At 34.1% G+C, this 17,213-nt stretch overlaps 2 protein-coding genes across 2 annotated transcripts; both read left to right on the top strand.

The window, feature by feature from the left end:
- The first annotated feature begins 427 nt into the window (after positions 1 to 427).
- LOC139887812 (uncharacterized) lies at positions 428 to 1,012 on the top strand. Its single transcript, XM_071870865.1, has 2 exons — positions 428 to 669; positions 766 to 1,012. The coding sequence occupies exons 1-2, from the start codon at positions 428 to 430 to the stop codon at positions 1,010 to 1,012; spliced, it is 489 nt and encodes a 162-aa protein (XP_071726966.1).
- A 110-nt stretch (positions 1,013 to 1,122) lies between these two features.
- On the top strand, positions 1,123 to 1,776 carry LOC139887811 (uncharacterized). The gene is made up of 2 exons (XM_071870864.1): positions 1,123 to 1,264; positions 1,475 to 1,776. The coding sequence occupies exons 1-2, from the start codon at positions 1,123 to 1,125 to the stop codon at positions 1,774 to 1,776; spliced, it is 444 nt and encodes a 147-aa protein (XP_071726965.1).
- The last annotated feature ends 15,437 nt before the right edge of the window (positions 1,777 to 17,213 follow it).

The raw sequence follows: 17,213 nt of genomic DNA, 5'->3' as shown, positions 1-17,213 counted from the left end.
AAACCGGCAGGAGATGGAGCGGCGCTCCATTTATTGAGCGGCGCTCAATATGCTGTTAAACTGATCCGTGGACTTCTAAAAACTCTCGAACTAATTTTAACGCCTAATGGAGCGGTGCGCAACATATCTGAGCGGCGCTCAATATCTATTTTGCTGAATCTGGAGCTGAAAACTCATAACTCAACCCAAACTCGAATCAAACCAACTTCTTTCACTCGTTTACCTAGAAAGTCAATAAAACCATCAAATAACTTCAAATTTCATCTTCTTGGTCTTAGAACTCGAACTTATTTTCACTTATCGAAATAAACGCCATATCGTATCCGAAAGGACTAAAATGTGATCGATATCGCTAAGGAAAACGTGTATTAAATTTGCGATATCAGAGCTCATTACTTGTCGGGAGGGGACACGTGATAATAGAACTATGGCAGAAGAGAGATATAGAGAAGCCAAAAGAGAAGCTAAGAAGGCTGTTGCACGAGCAAAAGATAAGGCATATGAAGTCTTGTATAAGAAACTAGACTCTAAAGAAGGAGCAAATGATATCTACAGGATTGCAAAAGCTAGGGAACGTAGGAGGAGGGATATAGATAACATCAAATTTATCAAAGATGAAGTCGATCAAACCATAGTGAAGGAAGAAGAAATTAGAAAAAGATGGGAAGGGTATTTCTTATCTCTTTTCGTGGGTGGAGGTCCCGGGCGCCAATAGGACCCGCAGGATTTGGGTATTGGACATTTCCAAAACAACAATTTCTGTAGGAGGATCAGTCAGGGTGAGGTAAAATCGGCACTACGAAAGACGGGCAGAAACAAAGCTGTGGGACCAGACCAGATTCCTATAGAGGCGTGGAGGTGCCTTGGTGAAGATGGTGTTAGATGGTTGACGTGTCTTTTCAATAAGACACTTAGAAGTTATAAAATGCCTACAGAATGGAGACTCAGTGAGATTATCCCAATCTACCAAAATAAAAGGTATGCTCAAATCGCGGTAATTATAGAAGCATAAAATTACTTAGCCATACTATGAAACTTTGGGAGAGAGTGATTGAGACTAGACTTCGACGCGAAACGATAGTTTCGGAAAACCAATTTGGTTTTATGCCGGGGCGCTCATCGATGGAGGCAATTCATATTATAAGAAGTGTTATGGAGAAGTATAGGGAAATGCAGAAGGGCCTAGAGATGGTCTTCTTAGACTTAGAAAAGGCCTATGATTGTGTTCTGCGAAAGTTGATCTGGAAGACCCTTATTGTTAGAGGTATCCCAAATAGATATATTATAGCTATTATGGATATGTACGAAGGGGCGAAGTCTTGTGTTCGGACGCCTATGGGAAACACAGAGTACTTCCCGATAGAAGTAGGCCTACACTAGGGATCTGCCCTTAGCCCATTCCTTTTCGCTTTGATCCTCGTCGAGCTGTCTCGAGGAATACAAGAGAACATCCCTTGGTGTCTTATTTTTGCAGATGATATTGCGCTTTTAGCGAAATCCAAGGAAGAGTTTAATAGAAGACTTGAACAATGGAGAGAGGCCTTAGAACAAAATGGTCTACGGATCAGTAGACAAAAGACGGAATATCTTAGTTGTCATTTCGCCAGGACGGAGGATGAACATAATGTTGGAGTGAATATCAACATCGGGGACCAGATCTTGCATCTGCAAGATTCGTTTAGATATCTAAGCTCGGTCCTCCACAAATCGGGGAGGATTGACGAGGACGTGACCTATCGTATTAAGGTTGACTGGTTAAAGTGGAGAGCAGCTTAAGGGGTTTTGTGCGACAAGAAGATACCGCTCAAATTGAAAGGGAAATTCTTCAAGGTGGCAATTAGACCAACCATGTTGTACGGATCAGAATGTTGGCCAATGACGAAGACCCAAGAGAGAAGGATGAAGGTGGCAAAAATAAGGATGCTTAGGTGGACTTGTGGTAAACTATGTTAGATATGATTCCTAATCGTGTGTTTAGGGAGAACCTTGGAGTGAGTAGCATCATCGACAAGCTAAGAGAAGAACGGCTTTGATGGTTTGGGCATGTGATGAGGCGACCACGTATTGCCCCGGTTAGAAGAGCCGAGGCACCCACGGTCAACGGCATAAGGAGAAGGGGTAGACCTATTCGTAGGTGGATGGATAGAATAAGGCTCGACATGAAGGAGCTTTTGTTCCCCTTCCCACATAACTTCTGATAGAGAGACATGGAGGGCTAGAAAAAAAAGTCGAGTAGGGTTGCTTTCTATTATTATTATTATTATTATTATTATTATTATTATTATTATTATTATTATTATTATTATTATTATTATTATTATTATTATTATTATTATTATTATTACTAGTACTATTATTATTATTATGATTATGATTATGATTATTATTATGTTTATGATTATTATTAGTAGTAGTAGTAATACTACTACTTCTATTATAATAATAATAATAATTATTATTATTATTATTATTATTATTATTATTATTATTATTATTATTATTATTATTATTATTATTATTATTATTATTATTATTATTATTAGTTGTAGTAATTTATTATTGTAATATTATTAATAATTACTATTAATAGTATTATTGTTATTATTATTATTATTATTATTATTATTATTATTAGTAAAATTTGATATTATTATTATCACTATTGTTTTTTTTTATTATTTTTATTACTATCACTATTATTATTATTATTATTATTATTATTATTATTATTATTATTATTATTATTATTATTATGACTATGACTACTACTATAGTACTCTTATTATTATTATTACTTTTTACTGTTACTTCTTTTACTATTACTATTTACTACTGTTACTATTACTAAACTCTAATATTATTATTATTAGTATGATTATTATTGATGTGTAACGAGGTGGTGTATAAAATAGTAATATATTTGCTACAAAATACTATTAAATACGATACAATTTTACACAAGTGATTTATTTATTTATAGAGTGGATATACCTAAACCTTGCTACAACACTTATAGGCAGTGTACCTAATCGTACAGTAGTGTAGTTTTTAGTAAGTCCGGTTCGTCCACAGGGAACTCTAGCCAAGTTTAACGCTATATTAGTTTTAACTTATAATTGTAAAAATACAAAAATATATATAAGTAGTATTATTATTATAAAGGGGGTTTTTACCGTTTAATGACCGGTTTGTCGATTTTAAAACTTTAGTCGCAGTTAAAACCTAAAGTAAAATATTAAATATATAAAAGATTTAATTTAAAGCGTAAAGTAAATAACGATAATGAAAATGCGATAAATAAAAGTGCGATAAAATAAAAGTGCAATTAAATATAATGACAATAAATAAAAGTGCGATAATTAAAAGTGCAATTAAATATGAAATATATAAATTATGCTTATTTAAACTTCCGTAATCATGATGTTTGACGTGTTGATTTTAGTTTTATTACCATGGCTTAATTGTCCTTTGTCCTGGATTATTCGATATGTCCATACGGATTTGTCCATAATAGTCCATCAGTCATAATCATAAAGTGCGAAAGTCTTCGTCAAATTATTCTTATTCCCGAAGTCAAATATTCTAACTAATTGGGGATTCGAATTGTAACAAGGTCTTAATACTTTGTTTAATGAATACACCAGGCTATCGACTGCGTGTAGACCAAGGTTTTACTACTTTGTTAACAATTACACCAATTACCCTTGAATGTAATCCACCCCTGTTTCAACAAGTCTATTAACTATTAATCCAATCCATTGTTTGGTAAAATGAACAATTATTGGTATTTATAGATATCCCGCCCACCATACCCAGTCAAGCGTATGTGGTTATATATAAATACGTCAAATTATAAGTCTATATATTAAATTAACGAGGTGTCATTTAGTTAATATAAAGCCCATTAATAGCTCGTAGTCTAATTTCCACAAGTGTCGTTCTTTTGTCCAAACCCCAGTTATGGTCCAAAGCCCAATTACCCAATTTTAATATTTAGCCCAACATCACGATTACTTCGGCATTAAATAAGCATAATAATAACTTAGCTACGAGACATTAATTTAAAAAGGTTGAACATAACTTACAATGATTAAAAATAGCGTAGCGTTACACGGACAGAATTTTGACTTACAACATTCGCTAACATACCCTTATTATTAGAATTAAAATTAAAATTAAAATTATAATTAATATATATATATATATATATATATATATATATATATATATATATATATATATATATATATATATATATATATATACACACGTATGAGAGAAAGGAAAGAAAAAGATGGATGTAAACTGAGCCAAAACTGCGAAATTTATAGCATGTGGCCTGACTTTTTGGCTCATGCGATCGCATGAGATTATCTCATGCAGGCCATGCAATCGCATGGCCTGGGATTCCAGCTCACATGTCTTTGTTTGCATTCTGCCGACGGATTTTAAATATAAATATAATATATAAATTATTTTAAGAATTATTTAAATATTATATTATATTTATGTGCATAGTTGACTTGTAATTTTAGGTCCGTTGCGTCGAGCGTTGAGAGTTGACTTTGGTCCCGGTTCTGGATTTTCGAACGTCCTTGCGTACAATTTAATATCTTGTATTTTGCGTTTCGCGTCTTGTACTTTTGTAATTTTGAGACGTTTCTCATCAATAATTTGAATCACTTTGATTGTACTTTGTACTTTTGAGCTTTTTGGTCGTTTGCGTCTTTAATTCGTCGAATCTGTCTTTTGTCTTCACCTTTTATTATTTAAACGAATATCACTTGTAAATAGAACAATTGCAACTAAAAGCTTATCTTTCTTGAGGGATAATGCTATGAAATATATGTTCGTTTTTAGCATTATCAAATATTCCCACACTTGAGCGTTGCTTGTCCTCAAGCAATATGGTCTTGAAATAAAAACATACTAGAATCACTTCTTTATTCTTCACACTTTGTACATCAGTGATTTCTATACTGCGGTATGAACAATGGTAGTAACGTTGTGATTTACAGTCCCACATGACTATAAAAATTTAAATCCTTTAGGAAATTGGATCTTTATGAAAACATTTAATCTTTTTTTGAGAATTAAATCTAGCTTTTACCCTAGATAAGTTTTCCGGAATAACCCTTCACCGGTGTTTGCAAATTATTTTTGTGGGTTTGGTGGGTTTCAGATTTGAAAACTTTAGCTCAAAATTTGCGGTTTTGTGTCACCCACTTGCTAACCTTGTATTAGAAAAGCAACACGTCCAGTATACTTGCTCTGTATATTACCTTTTGATAAACTACCGTCCGGTTGTAAAGGAAAGCGTTGAACAAGCAACTGTTAAGGCAATGTCCCCTGACATGCTTTTAATTATGGTCTATAATGTGTCGGATGCAATTACTATCTTTTGTAGGAGCAATAGTAAAGCTCACCCTATAATTTTTCGGTCTGGCACAAGGTCCTGTCTTTGACCATGCTATGCAACCACCGTTCTTACGGTTGACACCCGATTTGGTTCAGGTAACCTAATGAATTCCAGGTGAATTCCTAGAATTTTACGTTCAATGGTAATGAACGCATTGAAAATGGGTTTTCAGAAAACAAATCGGTTTTAATTTTGATCAAAATATTTTCTCGTTCAAGCTCGAGTTTAGATATCATCGAATTTCATGAGTTTGTAATTCTCAATCTTTAAGGTCAATCTCTAGGATTGAGTAATATCAGGCTTAAAAGCTGATTTTTGATCTTTTAAGGAGATTATCCTTTCTGGGGATCTGATTCATTTGTCTTATCAAGCTAATTTGCATGGCGTCCTCCCCATTTTACGAGACAGATCCTCTCATGGCTAGGATAAGTCTGACCACTTGGCGACCCTGTTTGATGCTGAGGTCCGTGGATTTTCTGCTGATTTTAGAGATGAGTTTTCTAGATTTTTCGTCAACCTACAGCTGGTCTGGACGACAACTTCATGACCTAAATCAAGAAGCGCGTGTCTTTTTCGGAAGACTTTATTTCCTTTTAATGATGGAATTGATTCATCGTGTAGATCCATCTTTCTTTCAAATATATTACAGTAAATTGGGTAAAACTGATTAGTTTAGTCTAAAGCAAAAGCATCTTCAGTTATTTGTACAAAAATATGTGATATATGTTCAAAATAACTTGGTAAATTTTTCCCACACTTGGCTTTTATTTTTCTTTCTTTGCCTTTTTATTGTCCTCTATTCCATTTTAAATGAATTCTAACATTTTGGGTTGTTTCTCAATTTATGTCCTTTCCGAGGTAACAATAATTTCGGTGTTAACACCTAGTTTTATCGTTCATAAATATGTATAAACATGATTTTGAGTTCATTTAATTTGAAAATTTTGAAAATTTTTACTAGAATTGGGTAGTCAGTATATAAGACTAGGGTTGTTCTTTATTATCAGAGAGCACTAGATTCTAATACAACTACTGCGTTACTAGTATTTTTAATGGTAACCAAAAAAAATTAAAAATCCGAAAGAATTTAACCCCTTCCCACATTTAAGATCTTGCAATGCCCTCACTTGCAAGAAATCAGTAACAATTTAAATTTTTGAGGGTGATTAGCGTAGAAAAATGATTAAATTTTACCAAAGTTTCCAAACATATTCGTGTTTGTTTGCTGAATGATAAATGGTGCACATCATTTGTTCATTCCGTCTTGTTGTTACATCACATTTGTTTTTCGTTTTATCGTCAAAATTAGTAGCTTTTGCTGAACTTAATGCCAGTCTTTGAAAATGCGCTGTTTTACCTTGTTGTGTACAATTGACAATATACATACATACAAATATAAACATGCATGGTAATTTGAAATGGGACTTAAAATCCCACTTTCAAATCAAATATGAAATATTAGTATCAAATAATAAAAATATTAAACAATACATTAATGTATTATAATATCATATGTTTAAACATAAATAAAAATCATAAAAAGATAAAAATCATAGAAATCACCAACGGAACTATATCAATCTGGATAGGGGTTCCAGTTCATGTCGTCGTCCGGGTTCCATGGTTGGTGATAGGTGTACTGGTAGGCCTGGTTAGGGTCGTAGAGAGTATATGGTGGTCTCATCTCGGGCTGGTGTGGAGGATAGTAAGCGGGTCGGGTCAGAACGTAGTGATCCTGAGGTGACAGTTGGCTCATAATCTGACGCTGATGATAGTCCCATCTATCATGCTGTCGTTGCCTGGAATGCTTGTAATCATTCCGGGCTTGCCACTGCTCCATCCGACGAAATCTCTCCGCGTTTGTCATATCTACCTCATCTACACGCTGGTAGACATCAGTCATAGCCTCCCGAATGACATCCCTAATGTCATCCGCTTCCTCCATTTCCTCGTCTGAACCTCTCTCTACCTGAGGATGACTACCTTCATAGGGTACTGCCTGGTTGCGTCTGCTCTTTAATACCTTAGCACCCTGATAGACCTTTAATCCTAAAGGCTCAACCTGTTCCCTACATACCATAAGTGGACCCCCTTAGTTCCTATCTACACCCAAATACTCTCCAATGAGAGTAACAAAAATACCTCCTCCTATTATCCCCCCTTCCTGTATTCCTTCCACCATCTTAGACAAATAAAAACCAACACAGTAAGGGATATTAACAAAGCTTCTTGGGTCTCGAATACACTTTAGGTAAAATAAATCATGTAAGGTCATTTTCTCTTTGTTGTGACCTCTCTGTGTAATCGAGTTAGCCAGAAATCTATGAATTATACGAAGCTCGACTTTGTTAATATGTAAGTAGGAGTGTTTTTCTCCCAGCGTAAAAACATTATAGTTTGACATACGCCTCCAGATGGCATTCGCGTCAAAATTCCTATCTACCCTTTCACCACGATAAATCAAATTCATACAATCGGGTAGTAGTAATTCACCGGGAGTATATATCTGTAAAGCCCTGGCCATGTCCAGCATGGACATCCTGTACATCCTACGCCAAGTATAAATCTAAGAAAACTTCTATCATCTAAACTATCTACATCTACATTTAAAGCTATAGTACTCATCAGCTCAACACACCATTCTTTATATACAGGTCTACGAATGGTGAATAGACGTTCCCAATCGGTAAAAGAAGAACTTCCATACCTTTGGATCAGATGCTCCCTAACTGAGTTAGCTAGTTGGACCCTTTCCAAAGGATCCCAATCGATTACCCTTGGCACTTCTACATTTTTCGGTAGCAGTTTGAATTTGTTACTTTGATATGCCGGGTAATCCCTCCAGCTTCTATCGAATCTCAGATTAGGATGCAACGTGTATTCAGAAATCGTTGGGTATTCTACTAGTGGATGTATATAAAATACTATGAAGGCATCAACAAATTGTAGCGGATCATAATAAGGTACGTGTTGATCAGGTTATTGTTGTGGTTCCTGTTGTTGCTCCGGTTCAGGTTCATATTGCATTTCTGGTTCAAGTTCTAGAGCAGATCGTCTAGATGATGATGATGAACCTCCAGTTTCAGTATTAGTAAATCTCTGCAAAATACATTAAACACAAAATTTGTGCATCCAAATATGCATTAGTGTTAGCAAAATAACATATTAACACAATTACAATAACATGTTAAATCAAAATTAAACTTATACACATTTTCATAATTTTAACAATTCTACACTTTTTCAAATAAGCATATATGAAAATGTTTACAAAGTTCATAAGCATTCAATTCAAATAACATGTTAAAACATTCATTACTAGCAATTAAACAAGTGTCAAATGGCAATTATATCAAATTAATCAAGTTCATGAATTTTAGACTTAAAAAGTTCACTTTAATCTTCAAAAATCATGTTTAGGATCAAAGTTTGGATCATTTAGCTACCTAAACATGTTACACTACTTAATTTAGCAATAATTCATGACAAAAATCGGCCATAACCTGTTTATATCAAAAAGCCCTAAATTGCCCAAGAACACAAACCCTAGATTCCTAAAAATTTTGAAGTTTTTGGCTTCAAATCATATTAAATAGCATCAATCTAGGTTATACATGCATAAAATACTAACAATTTAACTCTAATTACACTAGAAATTAACAAAATCAAATTAGGTAAAATATAGCTCAAGAACACTAAAAATTTAATTTAAAGAGATTTAGGAGTGAAATTGTTACCCTTTTTGATAAACTCCTTATCAAATTCATGTTTAGAGCGGATTGTAGCAAGAAATTTGGTGAATTTTGGTGGGAAAATGATGAAATTTGAGAGGTTTTTTGGAGAGTGCTCGTATGTATGTATGTGTTTTGTGGGAGACAGAAGCAGAACTCGACTGCCTTTTGTTTCTGGCCTGATTTCCAGCTCCATGCGATCGCATGGATTGGAAGGCCAAATCCCATGCGATCGCATGGGGTTCGGGTACAGTGATTTCAGCCTTTTTTTTTTTTATAAAACCTTACACTTTTTAAAACATATAATTAATTTAAAAATTAAAATTTTGTTTCTTTTTAGGATGAGGGCGTTTCGGAACGATGTCCTAGTCCGTCCCTCGACAAAATTTTAAAATTTGTCATTTTAAGCGCGGTTTTAAAAATAAAGATTTTTGGGTTTTTTTAATGTTTTTGGCATACTTTAATTCAATAAGATTAAAAATAATGATAATAAAAGTTCTCGTCCCTCCCTTAGGTAGAGCAATTTCGGTTCAACGACCTAGTTTTCAACTCACGACGAATTTTTAGAAATCAATTTTTAATTTAGCGAAATAAAGTAAATTTTTTTTTAAATTCACACCAAATTCATATTATATTTTTATTTTTATACATACAAACTTATATTAAAAATATTAATTTTTCAAATATTTACAAACTTAAATATATTGATTTTAAAAAGTTTACAATAATAATTTAATATTAATATATTAATTTTAAAAACAAAGTAAACATTAAAAATCTTTTTGGTCTTTTATCCCACTTTAATCAATCAAATATTATCAAAAATATACGCCCCTCTTTTCGGTAAAGTAATTTCGGCTATATTACCTTGTTTTACTCCTGACGAATTTTTGAAATATTTTGGGTTGATTGATTAAATATATTTATACCTTAAGAATAAACGGTAAATTTCGCAGTGATGTAATAAATTTTTGTATGATATCAATAATTTCGGTCGCAAAACCTAATTTTATTGAATACCAATTTAATACTTTATAGCGAACAATTTAGCGTTTAATATCAAAAGGTTAAAAGCAATAAAATAAAAATAAAAACTGTACATACTTACCTGTGAGATAGAATTCTCAGTGACCTGCTTTAGCCCACTCATAAGATAGTCGGACTAATTGGTTTTCCATAGCTACATAGGCGTAACCTCGAGCATTCAACGATTTTTCTTCGAAACATATGAACGGTCCTTCTCTGCATAAAGTAACAAATTCGGTATTTGAATATGTTTGATTATTTGAACATTTACCTTCGTGTGACCATTTTCCGCATTTGTGACATCTTTCAATGTGTCGTGCTCTTCTTTTCGCTGCGGATTTTGATTTTCCTTTACCAAAATGTAACTTATTATTTTCGTTCCTGGATTCTTTTCTTACTCTGTCCAATTTGGCTCTGATTAATGATACCAATTCACTTGGAAGGGTGTCATTATTCCGTTTAGTGATTAAAGCGTGTAGCATTAGACCATGGTTTAGTTCACAGGAAGTCTTCATCTCGTAAAACCTAAAAAAATAAAAATTCAGAATGGGGGGAGAAGACTAGTTCTTTAGGGTCTGCTAGGGAAAGACCATTCGAATTCCATTCTCGAGAACTACACGAAAACAGAATATCTAACTCTGACAGAAATACATATTACCCTAAAAAGATTCGATTCTCCCCACACTTAGTTAGCTGTGGTGTTGAAATTGTGATTGACTTCATTGTCAACTTCCATCGGACCATGTATGTAATGTTTAACTCTGTGACCATTAACTTTAAATTCAATCCCATTTGAATTTATTAACTCTATTGTTCCATATGGGAAAACTCTTTTGACTATGAATGGTCCAGACCATCTTGATTTCAATTTTCCAGGAAATAGCTTGAATTGTGAATTGAAAAGAAGAACTCGGTCTCCTTCCTTAAATTCTTTTGAACTTCTGATTCTTTTATCATGCTATTTCTTCGTTCTTTCTTTATAGATTAACGAATTTTTGTATGCTTCATGTCTTAATTCTTCTAATTCGTTTAGTTGACTTAATTGTAGACGTCCAGCTTCATGTAAATCAAGATTACATGTTTTCAAAGCCCAAAATGCTTTGTGTTCAATTTCTACTGGAAGATGACATGCTTTTCCGTAAACGAGTCTAAAAGGTGTGGTTCCAATTGGAGTTTTGTAGGCTGTTCTAAAAGCTCAGAGTGCATCCTCCAATTTCATACACCATTCCTTCGGATTTGATCATACGGTTTTCTCTAGAATACATTTTAAAGCTCGGTTGGTATTTTCAACTTGTCCACTTGTTTGTGGATGATAAGCGGTGGAGATTTTATGAGTTACTCCATATCTTTTGAGAACTTTCTCAAATTGATTGTACAAAAATGAGTACCCCGATCACTTATTAAAGCTTTCGGTGTTCCAAACCTTGCCAAAAGACGTTTTAAAAAGTTGAATACAACTCGTGCATCATTAGTCGAGAGAGCTTGTGCTTCCGCCCATTTAGATACATAATCAATGGCAACGAGAATGTAGAGATTATTATGAGATTTTGGAAATGGACCCATAAAGTCAATACCCCAAATGTCAAATACTTCACATACTTGAATGACATTTTGTGGCATTTCATCACGTTGACTTATTTTTCCGGCCCTTTGACAAGCATCACATGATTTGTAAAGAAGGTGTGCGTCTTTGAAAATTGTAGGCCAATAGAATCCAGCATCGTAAACTTTTCTTGCTGTAAGCTGAGGCCCACAATGCCCTCCTGTTGGTCCTGTGTGACAATGGTTTAAGATTTGACTAGCTTCATCTCCGAATACACATCGGCGTATTATTCCATCGGGACAACTTTTAAACAAATGTGGATCTTCCCAGAAATAGTGTTTTATATCACTAAAGAATTTCTTTCGTTTTTGGTACGATAATCCTTTTTCAAGGAATCCACATACTAAATAGTTTGCATAGTCTGCAAACCATGGAATTTCATTATAATCTATCTTTAATAGATATTCATCAGGGAAGTTGTCTTGTATGGCAGATTCATTCAGAACTTCTAATTCAGGATTTTCAAGACGAGAAAGATGATCAGCGGCGAGATTTTCTGCTCCCTTTTTGTCTCGGATTTCAATATCGAACTCTTGTAAGAGTAAGATCCAACAGATTAATCGTGGTTTGGCATCTTGTTTCGAAAATAGGTATCTAAGAGCAGAATGATCGGTATAGACCACCGTTTTAGCTAGAACGAGATATGAACGAAATTTGTCAAAAGCAAAGACAATAGCAAGGAGTTCTTTTTCAGTAGTTGTATAATTCGTTTGTGCTCCTTGTAACATCTTACTAGCATAATAAATAGGTTGAAATCGTTTTTCAATCCTTTGTCCTAAAACGGCTCCCATTGCAAAATCACTTGCATCGCACATTAGTTCAAATGGTAGATTCCAATTTGGAGTTATCATAATCGGCGCATTAGTGAGTTTCTCTTTAAGAATATTAAAAGATTTGATGCATTCATCTGAAAAGATGAATGGAGCATCCTTTTCTAGGAGTTTATTCATAGGAGTGGCAATTTTAGAAAAATCTTTTATGAAACGTCGGTAAAAACCGGCATGCCCTAGAAAACTCCTAACTCCTCTAACATTAGTGGGATGTGGAAGTTTAGTAATTACATCTACTTTAGCACTATCCACTTCAATTCTTTCCTTTGAAATTTTATGTCCAAGAACGATGCCTTCTTTAACCATGAAATGGCATTTCTCCCAATTAAGTACTAGATTTGATTATTCGCATCTAATAAGCATTCGTTCAAGATTAACTAGACATGTTTCAAAAGTATCACCGAAAACTGAAAAGTCATCCATGAAAACTTCCATGCATTCTTCTATCATGTCATGAAAAATCGCCATCATACACCTTTGAAAGGTTGCAGGGGCGTTGCAAAGTCCAAATGGCATGCGTTTATAAGCAAAAGTACCATAAGGGCATGTGAATGTGGTTTTCTCTTGATCTTCGGGTGCTATTGGAATTTGAAAGTATCCGGAGAAACCGTCAAGAAAACAATAGTAACTATTTCCAGCTAATCTTTCCAACATTTGATCAATGAAAGGTAAGGGAAAGTGATCTTTTCTGGTGGCGTCATTTAATTTTCTATAATCTATACAAACACGCCATCATGTTACAGTCCTAGTAGGAATAAGCTCATTTTTTTCATTTGTGATGATAGTCATGCCACCCTTCTTAGGTACGCATTGAACTGGGCTTACCCATGGACTATCAGAGATTAGATAAATTAAACCTGCATCTAGTAGTTTAATAATTTCTTTGTTAACAACATCTTGCATATTAGGATTTAGTCTTCGTTGGCGTTGCACATAAGTTTTATGACCTTCTTCCATAAGGATTTTATGTGTGCAATACGAAGGACTTATTCCTTTAATGTCATGAATTTTCCATGCAATAGCTGGTTTATGAGCTTTTAGCAAAGAAATTAGTTGAGATTTTTCATTTTCAGTAAGAGAAGACGATATTATTACAGGTAATTCGGATGCACCATGTAAATAAGCATATTCCAAATGGTTTGGAAGTGGCTTTAACTCTAATGTCGGTGGTTCTTCTATCGATGATTTATATCGATATCTGTCTTCTTATTTTAGCATTTGAATTTCTTCTATTGTTGGTTCGTATCCATTAGCCATAAGTGTTGCTAACATTTCAGTTTCATCAATTGGTTCAGTTTCTTCTCCTAAAGAACATTCTCCTGTTCCTTGTAATTCTGGAAATTCTTCTAATAATTCTGCATGTGAATCTATAGTTTGAATATAATAGCATGTATCATCTGCAGATTGCAGTTGTTGCATTGCTCTATCAACTGAAAAGGTGACACTCTCGTCCTCTATACTTAGGGCCAGTTTCTTGCCAAACACGTCTATTATTGCTTTAGCCGTGTTTAAGAATGGTCTTCCTAATATGAGAGGAACTCGAGAATCTTCTTCCATGTCCAGAATAACAAAATCTACTGGAAATACTAAAGTACCAACTTTAACTAGCATGTTCTCCATTATCCCTCTAGGATATTTTACTGATCGATCGGCTAGTTGTATACTTATTCGTGTTGGTTTCAATTCTCCAAGGTCTAGTTTAGCGTATAGTGAATACGACATTAAATTTATACTAGCACCTAAATCTGCCAATGCTTCTATTGAACTAAGACTACTCAGAAAACATGGAATTGTGAAACTTCCTGGACCAGATAATTTTTCTGGTATCTTATTCAATAGCACTGCAGAACAATTAGCATTCATAGTAACAGCCGAGAGTTCTTCCATTTTCTTTCTATTAGTGATTAGATCTTTCAAGAATTTAGCATATCTAGGCATTCCTGAAATCAAATCAATGAAAGGAAGATTTACATTTATTTGTTTAAACATATCCAAGAATTTAGATTGCTCGGCTTCAAGTCTCTCTTTTCTCATTTTACTCGGGTAAGGAAGTGGTGGTTGGTATGGTTTAACATAAGGTTTAGCCTGAACTATGTTATCTTCATTAACCTTTTCAACTACCGGTTATGTTTCCTTATCTTGTTCAGACTGTGGTTCTTGTGGAGTAGGAATAGCTTCATCAGAAATTACAGGCATTTCAGGTGGTTTAAGTGTGATACCACTTCTTGTGGTAATGGCTTTAGCTGTTTCATTCCGGGGGTTAACATTTGTATCACTAGGTAGACTTCCCGGTTTTCTTTCACCTATCAACCTTGCTAGGTTGCTCACTTCTTGTTCCAGATTTTGAATAGAAGCTTGTTGATTTCTAAATGCTTGAGCATTTTGTTCATTGGTTTGTTTCTGAGATGTGAAAAATTGTGTTTGAGATTCAACTAGCTTCGACATCATATCTTCTAAATTTGGCTTTTTATCATCGGTTTGTGGTGGTTTATTTTGAAAAATAGGTCTTTGCTGATTGTAAGTATTGTTGGATACTTGTTGATTGCTAGGACCTTGTTGGTTGTTGTATGGAACATTACGGTTATAGTTCTGATTTTGATTGTAGTTTGGTCTTGGCGGTTGATAATTATTCTGATAATTATTTCCAGGCCTTTGGTTTATGTATGAAACATTCTCTCTTTGTTCCATTGTTAGTTCAATACTGAGACAATCTTTTGTTAAATGTGGTCCTCCACACTGCTCACAACTAATTCGTATTGAGTGAATATCCTTAGTCATCTTTTCCATTTGTCTCTCGACAACATCTATCTTTGCGGAAATGGAATCTAAGTCATGGCTAGAATCGGCTCTAGCTGCTTTAGATGATCTAACGATATCTTTTTCTTGGTGCCACTCATGTGAGTGGGAAGCAGTGTTATCAATAATTTTATAAGCGTCAGTTGCGGTTTTCTCCATAATGGAACCACCGGCTGCTATATCGATGTCTTTTCGTGTAGTGATGTCGCATCCTTGGTAGAATATTTGTACTATTTGACAGGTGTCTAAACCATGTTGTGGACATCCTCTTAATAACTTTCCAAATCTGGTCCACGCTTCATATTTTCGTTTGGCTTTTGCGTGAACGTAACAATTTCTCCTTGAAGTCTCACGGCTTTAGATGCCGGAACGAATTGTTTAAGAAATTTTTCAACTAAAACGTCCCATGTATCAATCGCCCCTTCAGGTAACGATTCTAACCAATCTTTGGCTTCTCCCTTTAGAGTCCAGGGAAATAACATGAGATATATCTGTTCATCCTCCACTTCTCTTATTTTAAATAGAGTGCAGATCCTATTAAAGGTACGAAGATGTTCATTTGGATCTTCCTTCGGTGCACCACTAAATTGGCATTGATTAGTTACCATGTGTAGGATTTGTCCTTTGATTTCATAATCTGGTGCATTAATGTCAGGTTGAGTAATTACGTGACCTTGGCCAGTGCTTTTAGCTCTCATTCGGTCTTCCATACTTAGAGGTTCCAGATTTTCCATAATTGAATTTGTTGAATCTGAATCACTAGAGTATTCTGATTTAATGGTAGGTTCCTCAACAATCTCTGTTTGAATGATTGGTGGTTCCGGAGGAAAGATTAATGGTTCAGGATCTCTGAATTGTCCCTGAATATCCTCCGGATTCTCAATTGTGAGGTCGGGTTCAAAAAATGGATTATCGGAAATTTGAATTGGAGTACTTGGCTGACTGGATGACGATTCTAAAGAAAAATCAACGGCGACAATATTTGCTAGATGTCTTGATCGAGTTACAGGTGGTGAACGTACAAAAGGTGGTGAACGTTTTGCTCGGTGCATTCACTGAATATCCTATTAGTATAAAAGATAAAAAATTATTAAAGTTATCAAATTAATAGACTTTTCTGCTTTTGTCCACGTTTCGAATAGCCAATAGATGTAGCAGGGAGCCAGAACCCTTTAAATCGGAAGCTCACAACTCATCCACTAACAAATCCAACTATTACTACGAAGTAGAAAATTTGGATGTCTATCAATTTAACCACTTAAAATAATTTTTCGTTGAAATTTTAGATAGATTTTAGAGAAGAAATAGAAAAAATCTAAGTCCTAAAAACTAGAGCGGCGAAAAATAAGAAAGAAAAAGAGCGCGTCGAAAAACGTCGAAAAATAAAAGGAACTAAAAACTAAGAATTAAAAGTTGCGTCTAAAGATATTAAAGCTTAAAAGAAAAACTAAATCCCAAATGGCAATAACTTAAAAAGGTACTAAAATATATAAAACGGCGTCGCAAATTTCTAAAGCACCTAAATCTTAGTCTAAAGAAAAAGCACTCAAGGGATTTTACGGCAAAGCCTAAAAATCTAGAAATAAAAATAACTATGGTAAAAACTATGATTTAGATCTAATTACGAGCGAAAAATACAAATATTACGCTAAAACGAATAAAAAGATACAAAATATAAAAATATACTTAAAGTTGTAAAAAGTACAATTTTTATAAAATTATTATTTTTATATTATTTATTTATAAAACTATTAATTTTATAATTTATTAAATCTAATTAATACTTAAAATACAAAGTAAAACTAAAA

Source organism: Rutidosis leptorrhynchoides, chromosome 2, assembly GCF_046630445.1.
Source record: "Rutidosis leptorrhynchoides isolate AG116_Rl617_1_P2 chromosome 2, CSIRO_AGI_Rlap_v1, whole genome shotgun sequence".
Lineage (NCBI taxonomy): Eukaryota > Viridiplantae > Streptophyta > Magnoliopsida > Asterales > Asteraceae > Rutidosis > Rutidosis leptorrhynchoides.
This window is presented reverse-complemented; position numbering and strand designations above follow the sequence as displayed.